The sequence below is a fragment of the Ailuropoda melanoleuca genome, chromosome 11, assembly GCF_002007445.2.
Source record: "Ailuropoda melanoleuca isolate Jingjing chromosome 11, ASM200744v2, whole genome shotgun sequence".
NCBI lineage: Eukaryota > Metazoa > Chordata > Mammalia > Carnivora > Ursidae > Ailuropoda > Ailuropoda melanoleuca.
The window spans coordinates 48,719,546-48,732,108 of NC_048228.1; the positions used below are offsets into that span (position 1 = coordinate 48,719,546).

Genomic DNA, 12,563 nt, shown 5'->3' on the forward strand with positions numbered 1-12,563 from the left:
TTGACATCAGCTGACCTTAGAGAATGCATCTGGCTTAATTGAGCAGCAAAGTGATGCTGGCAGAAAAAACTTAAAATACGGCAGCCTGGCCTTTCGTTGCTTGTTCTCTCCTGACTCCACACAAAAGCCACCTGTGACTCGTCCACATCAAGTGAGATTTTTCACACCACTGATGCTGATGGATCTCTGCACAGCTTTAAGCAAGCAGCTGCCAGGGGCTATCTCTCTTCCCCAAGACAAGTGGATTTGTCAAGTCCCAAAGATCATCTCATTTTTGCTGTTGCCTTGCTCAGTAAACAAAACGAGGACAATAACTCAAGAAAGTTTTATGGGCTGCACATTTTTATTGATTTAGTGGACTTTGTTATGAACAAAAAAAAAGTCATCACAGCCTTTCTACAGGTATGACCATCAGAGTAAACTCAATTCAGACATTTCATTCACTGTTAGGTGCCTACCTGTGGACTTGGCAATGTCCACAGGGCAGCGGCTGATCTGAAGACTGACAGGAAGACAGGGAGAAAGGAGGAGAAGAGGACCGAGGGAGGCAAGAAGGAGAAGGGAGGGGAGAAACAGCAGAGGTGCACAGAGAGGTGTCTCATTATGGCCAGTAGAGCAGTTAGGAGGCAGGTAAGCTTTAAAGCCAGAAGACCGGGCTTGCATCCCAACTCGGCCCCGTATTAGCTATGTGACCTTAAACAAGTTTCTTAACTTCTGTCTTACCTGGAAAATGAGGATGATAATAGTAACTACCTCCCGAGATCGTTGTGAGGAACAGACACTAAACAGCACTTACTGTGCGCCAGGCACAGTGCTAAATGCCTGCCTGGGTCAGCTCAGTCCTCCCAACAGCCGTCTGAGCTGGGTGTGTGTCAGTGTCCCACCGCTGCTGGGACAAACTACCACAGACTCAGTGGCTTAAAACAACTCAAATTTATTATCTTACAGTTTTAGAGGTCAGAAGTCCTAAAGTCAAGGCGTCAGTAGGACTGCATTCCTTCTGGAAGCCCTAGGGGCAGATCCATTTCCTTGTCTCTTCCCCAATTCTAGAGGCTGCCTGCATACTCACTGCCCTGTCTTGGCATCACCCTGACTCCTGCTTCTGTCTCAGAGCTCCTTTCCAGACCCCTACCCTCCCTCCTAGAAGGATCCTTGTGGTTACACTGGCCCATCCGAATAATCCAGGATAGTCTCCCCCATCTCAGGATCCTTGACTGAATCACGCTGCAGAATCCCTTCTGCTGCCTAAGGCAGCATATTCACAAGTGCCAGCTATCAGGATGCACACATCTTTGAGGGGCCATTACACTGTCTCCCACGGTGGCTACTGTTACCCCTGCTTTACAAAAGGGAAACTGACACACGGAGAGAATATGTAACTTGCTCAAGGTCATGCTTCCCCCCCACCGATACTTTCCTGCCTCTCGGTGGGTTAATGTTTATAAAGCACTTGGAAGGAAGCACTAAGCTGGGTTAAGTCTTACCGCCATGCTGGGCATTAAAGAAAGACAAAATACATAGTAAGAGCTTCAGCTTAAAGTCAGTGACACCAACACAAAGGTAGGTCTGCCACTGGCTGCTCTAGGAGTGCCTCTGTCTCCATGCATAGCCAGATGCAGTCTGGCACTGAGGCAGAATTTGGAATTTGGAAGACGGAAGCCCTACTCCTCTCCCTACAGCTGTGTGTCTGGGGCAAGCAGCCTGAGCCTCGCAGGATGAGGCTGGAACGGACACCCTAGCCTAACACGCTGTTGTGAAGTGGGGGTGTGAAATGCGGTCCTACCAGTTGATAAAAGGGTCTGTAAACTACTAAAACACTGTTGATGTTAGCAGCCATTTGCATATTTTTTAAAAGATTTTATTTACTTATTTATTTGAAAGAGAGAGAGCGAGGGTGAGCAAAAGAGAGCACAAGCAGGGGGAGAGGCAGAGGGAGAGGGAGAAGCAGACTCCCCATGGAGCAGCGAGGCCGATACTGGACTTGATCCCAGGACCCTGGGATCATGACCTGAGTCAAAGGCAGATGCTTAACCCACTGAGCCACCCAGGCATCCCTGCCATTTGCATGTTTGTTGACTAAAATAAATGTTATGATTTTAATAAAACAAGGGATGCTGGAAGAAAAAAAGATGCCCTGGCACGCAGAGCCGGGTACTTACCACGGCAGATCCCCTGCTTGCCGTAGAACCCAAGGCCACAGCTGCTCTCGCAGCCACCCTCCCTCAGCACTTGGAGGGGGTCTCTGCAGGCCAAGCAGTGCTTCTCCGTCGGACCCCAGCAGGCAGCACAGGACTCATGGCAGACTGCAGGCAAAATCAGTAAACAATCTATAGCAGAAAGGACTGGTTGCAATTTTTCTTTCGAAGGTTTAAGAATTCATAAGGAGGATGTTGGAGCCTTCAGTCCTAAATCGCAATGCACATATGTATACCACAGGAAAGAAAAAAAACACCCCCCACCAAAAAGGAGAGGAGGAAGGAAGAGAGAGAGAATGGTTAACAGAAACCTCTGAACTTACTTTGATTTAGTTGTACTTCTGTTGGTCAGAAGTACAACTTCAATAAATTACTGCTAGGAGACTTGGAACAGGAAATCAGAGGCTTTTTCAGTAACGGGAATCACAGGGAAAGGAACCATAATTTTCTAGACAAAGATGGTCTGTCTAGTGAAATCAGATGGCCCTCCATCACCTTGCCACCTTGTCTTTCATAACCATACAGTGGAGTGTTGACAGGATCACCACTCCTGCGTCCAACAGCATGAAGACTCAGCAAGGAGGGATGCCATGCACTCCCATCCTTGAGTAGACCTTGAAAGACCGGCTACTGCTGGATTTCTACTGCTCTCCCCCTCGCCTTCCATCCCTGTCTTCTCTCTCTCTGTCCCACCCCCGTCCCTTTTTGTCTTCCCTCATGACTCTTCTAGTCCCCCCGTCTCTGGTCCTCTCCCCACTAGCTTCTGCTCTCAACATGCCTCTTGAGGTACCTTTCTCGTACAACTTAACTTGCTAAGCATACATTGCTCCTAAACCAGAGTTTTTCCTTTAACACTCAAAAATGTTCTCCTCTTCTAGAATTCCATTTTTACTACTCATGCTTGCTTTCACCTTAGCATGTCTGCAAAACAAGGCTTATTCTGAGTGATTGGTAGTAGTAAAAGTTGGTTAACTATCTGTATCGCTAACCCCAACCTATGCTTCTGTTAATGCAACCTAATTTTCAAAATGTTTGCTTCACCGCAGAGCACAGCCTGTTTTGCAGAGGTATTCATTCTGACCAAAATTGGTGGGGAGAATGACTTTGCTGATTGGAAGAGACTTGGGAACTATATACCTAAGCAATTTAATTATGTATCCCTTTAGAATCAGAAAAGGGTGCCTTCATTGAGAATCTCAAGATTTAATCCTCTTATCTCAGCTCAGAACTGCGTGAGAAAGCCTTACTTTCAGACAACTTTTCTCCCCCAACAAATTTAGAGGTCATTACAGATTCTGCTAAATGCTATGGGGCACCTGGGTGGCTGGCTCAGTGGGTTAAGTGTCCGACTCTTGATTTGAGCTCAGGTCATGATCTTATTAGGGTTGTGAGATTGAGCCTCGTGCGGGCTTGGCACTGGGTGTGGAGCCTGCTTAAGATTCTCTATCTCCCTCTCCCTCTGTTCCTAGCCCCTCCTTAAAAAAATGTTAGGAAGGGCTCTTTGATAAAGAATAACAGTGGCAGGGGTGGAAAAGAACCAACTTTAGGTGGATCTAAAGGATGAGAGGTTCCCAGCCCTGGAGAGAGCCAGAGAACAGCACTAACAAAGTCCTTGAGAAGGAAAGGAACTCAGGGGTTCGAGGAATTGAAGGCTGCCCCTGTGGCTAAAGCTAGTAGACACAGAGGAACCAGCAGGGCATGGAGGGGCACAGTGAGGAATGGTGAGGCACAGTGCCCTGATTCAGGGCTGGAAGGATAGGCAGAGGCCCAAACAAACTTAACCTTGGAGATCATGGAAAGAAATTAAGATTTAACCCTAAGTGTAATGTGAAGTCTCAAATGGGGTTAAGCAAGATCAATACAAGCCCTGATTTTCAAAGCCTTCTCTGGCTGCCATGTAGAGAGGGTTTAAGGACTTTCATGTAGGCAGAGAAAGCAGCGTAGAGTCCACCGCTCTGGTTCAGGCAAGAGATGACAACAGCAGATGAAAAAAAGAGATGGAAGAAAGTGTACTTATTTGTGATCTGGTTCCCTTGCTAGGCCATAAGCTTCAGAAGGGCAGAACCCATTTCCATTTAGTTAACTCTGTGCTGAGCACACTGCTTGGTACTCCACACTTGGTACTTCATTTATATTTAACACCTTATTTACATTTTATAAGTGTTACATGAGAACACTGTTAATATTAGGATAAGCTACCCAAAGTACATTATAATTAAAGATGTAGATTAAAGATCCCGGTAACAAACTTCACCCTGAACATCCACGAAATCTGTCATTCATTCACTTATTCAGCTCCCCCTCCATTACTGACTATAGTCATCAACTGAACGGTCTACCCTGCTTGTGCCTCTGCCTTACTGACTCAGGAGTTGATTCAAAGCCATTACCTAAACAAAAAAACAAAACAAACAAAAAACCCAATTTCATTCCTAAGAAGGTATGCCAGGCTAACCTATCCATGTTCAACAGAAGCACCTACCACATGCAGGGTGATGGCCAGAGGTCAGAAGTGTACTAGAGGAAACATTTACACCCCATCACTTGAGCTCATCGGTAGCATTGCACAAACCGCACCGTGGAGCAAGTACCTGAGAGGACAATGGGAAGTAAGTCTAAAAAGACAACAGGGGCTAGATCACAAATGTCATGGAAGGCCAGGTAAGGACCTTGGACTTCATCTGCAAGAGTTTTAATCAGTTTTGCTTCTTAGAGAATTTACTCTGCAGTGGGGAGAAGAGAGGGTAATTAACTCAAGACATTCTTTTTTTTTTTTTTTAAAGATTTTATTTATTTATTAGACAGAGATAGAGACAGCCAGCGAGAGAGGGAACACAAGCAGGGGGGAGTGGGAGAGGAAGAAGCAGGCTCGTAGCTGAGGAGCCTGTTGTGGGGCTCGATCCCATAACGCCAGGATCACGCCCTGAGCCAAAGGCAGATGCTTAACCGCTGTGCCACCCAGGTGCCCCAACTCAAATCTTTTGTCCAGGGAGCACAGAGGAGGTGAGAAATTAAAGCATGACCCCCTCGTTCTCTTCGGGGATTGGCTGGTGACGGTGCATTCAGCTGCACTGGCTTTTAAAATAGTAAAAATACTTCCGACCTGGTTGGCAAATGGCTGTCATCCTGGTCCCTCCCTGATAACTCTGGTTTCATCCCTGGGAAGCCTGCAAGACACTGTGCTCCAACAACTGAAAGGTCTGGCACAGGAGAGGGTTTTAGGTCCCCGCTACCTTCTGACCAATCTGCTCTGTGCCATACTACTCGTTAAATATTTTTTAACATTATCCCTAGTGTTGCCAATCAGAACAGGGCCAGAGGATGAGTAGGACAGAGGCTACAAGCTTGGGGACAGCACTCAGGCCTGTTACAAACTGAGCCGTACCTAACATTGCAGCCCTGCCTTCTGCTACCTCCCTCGAGCAGGCTAGTTCTACGGAGCAGGGTGCCCTAAGCATGCTACATACCTTAGTGGGCTCCAGATTCCCCACATGGGATTCACCCAGTTGGCAATGCCTCCAGCTCCTTCTACAGTCCCTGGAATCCTGGTTACACTTGAGAGGCTTAAGTTGTCACTACTTCCGGGAAGCTTTGCTGAACTTGTCCAAACAGTCCCTCCTTCCTCTGTGTTCCTGCAGCTCATTGTACGTCCTCTCTCATGCTATTTATCCTATTGTCCTAATCATTTGGTTACAAATCAATCCTTTCAACGGAATGTATGTAGTATCCTCTAGAACAGGGGCCACATTTGAATCATCTCAAACCCCCAGTGTCCAGACTGATAACTGGTATAAAGTCAGTGTTCATTAAATGTATGTTAAATGAATACACGGCAGATTTTTTTACTGCTTATGAGAGAGCCGTGCTATCAGTTACCTTCTACATGGAAATAACTAACCATGAGGTCATAATCTGAACATGTGATAATTTAAGCTTGATAAACTTGAGGCTGTAAATTTACCTAATAAAGGCTGGATCTCCTTATGTCCAGATCTCCTTATGATGACAAGTACTTATACTACATCTATATAGAGTACCAAATGTGAGGCCACCTTCTCTGTTTTCATAGCAAACAAAAGGCACGTTCGATGGTCAGGCAAGCCAGCAGAAGGGATTTTTATTTCTTCAATATGGGACTATGCTGAGCTGCCTTTTCTTTTTCTTTTTCTTTTTCTTTTTCTTTTTCTTTTTCTTTTTCTTTTCTTTTCTTTCTTTTTTTTTTTTTTGAGCTGTCATTTCTTATAATGACATACTCCTACTGTGTTTTGCAATTGATTTCTAATTTCTAACACTGAACATATGCTACTGCAGATAATCTCTTTTTCCAGGCTTATTTTACATGTGGCTTTTATTACACTTGGGTTATTATGAAAAATAGAAGGTCACTCCCTGACTTTTCACCATAATTTCTCTTAGTGATACATTTCAGATCACCCAGGGTTTGAATTGTATATTGTGAAAACGTGGCAATAAATTTAAAAAGAGGGCTAATGAGAAAAAACCATCTTCTTATCTTACATGTGGTAGATAATTTATTTAGGAAAGCCCCTGACTTTTCTAGAGCATAGCAAGACATGTGTTGGCTTGCTGAGCAATTCATTTCAAAATGAAAAGGAACGAATTAGATTTCTTTTGGCAACTCTATATTGAAACCATAGTCTAAAAATAAGAAACTTCTTTTTGTTTTTCGGTAATTTTGAGATAGAAGATTGCTGTAAAAAAAAAATTTAACCTGTGCTTCTCTACGCATAAAATGCAGCCCCTTTCCAGGGACATGTTAAAAGTGCTTCCTATGGGACCCTTCTCATTTTCCAGGTAGCCTTCCCAGATCCCAGTGGGCTCAGCCTGCAGTTCAAAACACCCCTCAGAAATGAGAAGGAGCCTTAGTCCCCCATCTTTCCTATGGCCTTTTAGAGTAAGTTTCCCCACCATTCCTGGGGAATCGGCACACTTGCTCAGCAGGCCTCTTTTGAGGTTCCTCAGGCTACAGTTCAGATTTTCAAACTGCCAGGGGAGTTTTCACACAGGAGCAGCCCAAACTGTAGACACAATCAGCTATGTCATCTGCAAGTCAAATTCCTTCATCCCTTTATTTCTTTTAGAGCTGTCCACATCCATTTTGTAGCAACCGCTAGCTTTCGTCCTCATCACACAAATGAAAGGGAAGTACTTGTGAGGTTTTAAAGTAGTATCATAAGACAGTGGGTACATTTCCAATAAGAAGCTCTTGTTGGATGAAAAAATGTTCTGACACTTAACTTCACTGTTCTTTGCTTTCCTAATCTGTAAAGTGGGAATAAATTTGTATGTAACTCAGGAGGATATGGTGAGATGACATTTTTGAGAGAGCAAGAGAATGTCACATGAGATCCACTGAGTGGCATACTCCGCGAGACCCAGCACATCTTGTCTCAACTGGTGTCAAAAGCAAAGTAAGTATAAAGGGAGCAAATTGAAGTGCAGCAGGAGACAGAAGAGGAAAGAACAGAAAAGACTACGGGAAAAGGCTCGAGGTTCCCTTAGAGCCCTTGGAGATGATTCCAGCAGTTACAAGAAAGGGCTCCCACCTCTCCCAGAGGACTCATAGTTTAAAGCACTTCCCTTGCAATCTCTACAACACATCAACAAAAGTCCTGTGGAAAGCGACTGAAAATAGCGTGGTGACTGGGGAGAAGCTCAGATGCGAGCCAGACTACTCTCCTCTTCCCCATCACAGCCCCACAGGAGGCCAAGGCTACTTGTCTAAGAAGTGCAAACGCCAGACATATGTAAAAGGAAAGTAAGTTCATGGGAGTAATCATACTTTTGATCCTTTTACTACAATCTCTGTCCCCTCCAAGCTGGGTCTCTGTCTTCAACCTACCTCCCTGTGCCAAGAGAAAACTTGGTGTGCTGAAATGGGAATATCTGGTCTCCATACATTCTGAAAACCCATATGCACTCAGGGGAGTTCCTAACAGAAAAAATACAACTACATGAAAAAAATCTTCAGCCTTATAAATAGCCAGAGATATGCAAATTGAACAGGAGAGCAGGAACTGCGTGTAATCAGTTAGAGGTACACACAGTGGACTGTACGCATTTTAGAGCAGTGCTTTGTGAGAAAAAATGGGGAAAGAAGGATTCACCGAAGTAACAAATATACCAGTCTGCCGGAGGTTGGCTGATAATGGCGGAGGCCATGCATGTGTGAGGGCGGGGAGTAAACGGGAACTCTCTGAGCCATCCTTTTTATTTTGCTATGAACCTAAAACTGTTGTAAAAAAAATTAAAGTCTTTGAAATAAAAAAGGAAAAGAATCATGAAATAACCTACCTACTAATATTTGTGAATATTTAAAATTGAGCGCACACACACAATACATGTTAAATTGCATTAGAATCGTTACTTAAGTGGGGAGCTGGGGGAAGGGAAATGAGACTAGGTTATGGGAACAAAAGGAATAGACAGGCAGAGATAGCTAAGCAAGAGGAATAGCTGGCCCAGGGGAATCATGGGAATGAGCTGATAAGTATGATGAAGTCAACTCTCCTCATGTGAATCCCCAAAATCAGTAAAAGAAAAAAATTAAAGGAGATTCCATTTTACCTCAACCAACCTGACAAACAAGAAGACTCATAATACCTCGTGCTGACAAGGGTGGTAGGAAGCAGGCACTCATTTGTATCCAGCAGGAATACAAATTACAACTTTTTCAAGAGAGTCACATATTAAAGTGCCAGAGGCTTCAAAGAGTACACATATACCCCTGGACCCAGCAATCACATGTCTAAGAATTTACCCTAATCAAATATATGTACCCCAATTTCTATTAAAAATGTTTACATCATGGTTATTTATGATAATGGAAAAATTAGGAACAACCATCAAACCGCAGAGGACTGGCTGAATGAATTCTTGCATAGCCCCAGATGGAAAGATATAAAACAGCTTTAAAAAGATTTTGTAGAAGGATAATAAATAACGTGGGGAAAGCAGGCAATAAAGCTATATATAGAGTGTGATTTTACCTTTGAAAAATAGATAAATGTGTGTACGTCTGTGCACATAACACACAGACACACATACACAGTCATAAATTGGGAAGACTTTTACCAAAATACCAACAGTAGTAATTTGGGAGAGTCTGAGTCAGGGATTTTTCGCTGATTTTTTTTATTGTACCTTGAATTTGACTGACTTTGTCAAATTATTTTTTGTAATACACATGAATTCATTTCATACTTAGGGGAAAAAGAATTACTCAGAGGGGAAGGGGAAAAAGTCTATAGTCCTTTTCCTTAAGGCACACACTAGGTAAATAGCTAATTGATCTATTAACCACATTTGTGATGCAGCTGAATGATTTGCTCATCTTGGGTAACATATTTGAATTTTTAGCAGGGCCTTCTGTAGAGCTTGGACCTAAAGGATGACTTCGCAGCTGCCAGAGCTTTGACAGGTCCACGTGGACAGAGATTCCACAAGCAGCGTAGCTTCTCACTGGTCCAAAAGTCAGAGGATGATGGCAGATACGCAGCTCACGAGGAACGTTCTTAAAGTTACCCTCTCTCTCTCCTGCCCCTCTACCTATACTTTTTTTTTTTTTTAAGATTTTATTAATTTACTTGAGAGAGCAAGAGAGAGAGTGAGAGCTAGAGAGAGAAGCACAGAGGGAGAGGGAGAAGCAGACTCCCCACTGAGCAGGGAGACCAGCACAGGGCTGGATCCCAGGACCCCAAGAACACACCTGAGTGGAAGGCAGCTGCTGAACCGACTGAGCCACCCAGGCACCCCCTCTCTACCTGTACTTCCAAATCTACAACACAAGTAGAGAGCCAAAGTTTCCAAATGCCGTGACCGCCTCGGTCCAGCTCGATGAGCCGAACGAAACTCTCAGATTCCACTCATTCGCTGTGACCACTGGCAACCCACAGCTGCTAGGATGACGGGTTTTGTTTGTTTCTTTTTCCTCAGCCCCTATTAATTAAATGGCTATTGATTTCTCCATAGATACCTTGAGTCAATTTGTCTACAGAAACTGAAAAGCCACAGGGACCACCAACCCAAACCCAGCTTTGGACGGGGAGAGTTCTCAGACTTCCTGGCTGCACTGGCAGAGCCTGCTCAGATCTCAACAGTGATAACACGGAGGCGTTGTGGGCTCTGTGGGCTGCCTAATGAGGGAGGGGAAGATCATTCTGGGAGAGTGTTGGGTGGGGAATAGGAAAAAGGGAGAAAGAATGTATGCCATAGAGTCTAGCTAAACTAACTGTGAACCCTAGGAACTGGGCAGAAAGCCAGAAGACTTGTCACTAGTTTGTAATCCATAGCTAAAATATTTGGGGGTTCAGATTTGTCAGGAAGAATGGGATCTGTCTGGAAGATAAACTCCCTTGCATTTGTGGCAGGCTTTCTCTGCTGGTACGTGATACTTTTGTCTGTCATTTGTCTTTTGGCACACACAGCAAGGGTCTGTAAGCAGCACAGGCAAATGCCAAACATAGCTGGTCTCAGGCACTACAGCGAAGGTCCCAGGTGCAACACCACCAGCTGCTTTGACTTTTTCTCCATTTAATCTTTACATAAACATCCAAAGCAGGAGAGCGCTTGGAATACCACTGTCACCTGTTTCATCGGGTCTAGTTCACTCAAGAAATGGACAGCAGGAGGGCAATCCTGTCGTCCTCCCTTCTGAAAGGCTTAAAACACTACATGGGTACCACTCAAGTCCCAAGGATAATTGTTTTTTGGTCTTGTTTTGTTTTATGTAAGAGTAACCCTTCCAGCACTGATAAGGCACTCTACTATCTTGAAGAGGAGGGAGATGAAAGGAAGAAAAAGAGAGGTGGGGAAAAATCAAGATTCTGGAATTTTCCTGAGGCTACACCTAGCCAGGAATTGCTGACAAGAAGTAAATAACAGAAGCTAAATGGAAGTTAGGTCACCTGTAAGTCAAAGTCTAGGCATGCCTGTATACTCTTGTCCTTTCTCCTCCATGCAATGGTTTATTACATTTTTCTCAGTCAAAAATTATTCCAGAGGGCCTTAAGTGTGCTTAGCACTACAGGGAATTCAGAAGTATAAAACCTGTCCCTGCCTCAAGAATCAGTCACTTCCTGTAATACACCTTTTAAAACTGCCTTTTTAGCACTGATAGTAATGAATTCATAGAGCGGTAACTATCTAAAATTTTCTGTATACTTCTTTACTGACACTCTTCCCCCATTGAGAAAGTAAGTTCCTCAACCCCCAGGCAGTTTTCTGTCCATTCACTCTGTATCCCAGTTCCTGGTACATGAAAGAGACTCAACAAATATTCATTGCACGCACAGAATGGAAGAGACAAGAATATCACTTGAAGCAATAAGTCCCCTTTACAAGACACTCAGCAATTAAGGGAGAGACCATAATTGCGATAGAATACCAGAGAAGGCTTGAACAATGCATACAATTTAAAGAGCGGAACAGAATCAGTGAAGACAGTGGTAGGATGTGCTGGGCCCCCAAACTGAAGATGTGATCTGGCAACGAAATAGGGACTGACCCTCCAATTCTGGGTGATGTCAGAGGGGCCATGGTGGATGTCAGCTTCTCCGTACTGTCCTGACAGAACAAGGGGGTAAGGGGTTCCTTGTCTTCTTGAGGATTCCAGAACAGCAGTTTCATAAATGCCTTTGCCAAGAGCTCTGCTCTGGGCACAACCAGGCTAAGCTAAGCCACACGCTGGAACATAATGCCAAGACCCATTAAGTCTTCACTGCCTTGGACCTGGCTCTAAGGGTCAGTGCTTCATTTCCACAAATGGCTGGGCTGCTCTGGTCAAACAAAATTCCAACAAATAATTAACTTTACAAGTTCCACTGTTCAAACTACAGCTTTTAAATCTCAGCTAGGTCAGCATCCCATATGTAAATTTTACAGGCTTAGTTATCCTAAGTTTTCCCTCTAATTATACCATAATATTGGCTAAGAAACAAAATTCCAGACTCTCAACACTTAATCTGAGCATTTAAAAAAAATAAAAGGATTTTAACTTGTGATGAATACAGTAAACTGTTCTCTGTATTTACTTCTTCATAACATACGGAAGTAGATTTGATTTGAAATCCAATGCAAATGGCACAAAACTCTTTGTTTCTTAATGCAAGTGATTTGATTTTCATTCCCATAAATTGAAAAATAAAGGAACAGATTTGATGACAACAGCTGCCTTTTGTTGTCCACACACTATGTGCCAGGCATAATATATTTACGTTTTTCAAGCATCTTTTCAAATGTTCATCATAATGGTTTAAAGTAGATGACATTATCCCCATTTTACAGTTGAGGAAATTGAGGCTCAAAGCAGTTAAATAACCTGTGTGAAGCCAGAGAGCAGTAAGTGGC

The 12,563-nt window shown here is 43.8% G+C and overlaps 1 protein-coding gene across 2 annotated transcripts in view; it reads right to left on the minus strand.

Moving 5' to 3' along the window:
* The window catches only part of FRAS1 (Fraser extracellular matrix complex subunit 1), a 414,631-nt gene that overhangs the window by 201,933 nt on the left and 200,135 nt on the right, over positions 1–12,563 (minus strand). For both annotated transcript variants that reach the window (XM_034671646.1, XM_002912484.4), the window contains one exon: positions 2,160–2,303. In XM_034671646.1, the coding sequence (XP_034527537.1) occupies positions 2,160–2,303 (144 nt within the window). The remainder of the gene's footprint in view (positions 1–2,159; positions 2,304–12,563) is intronic.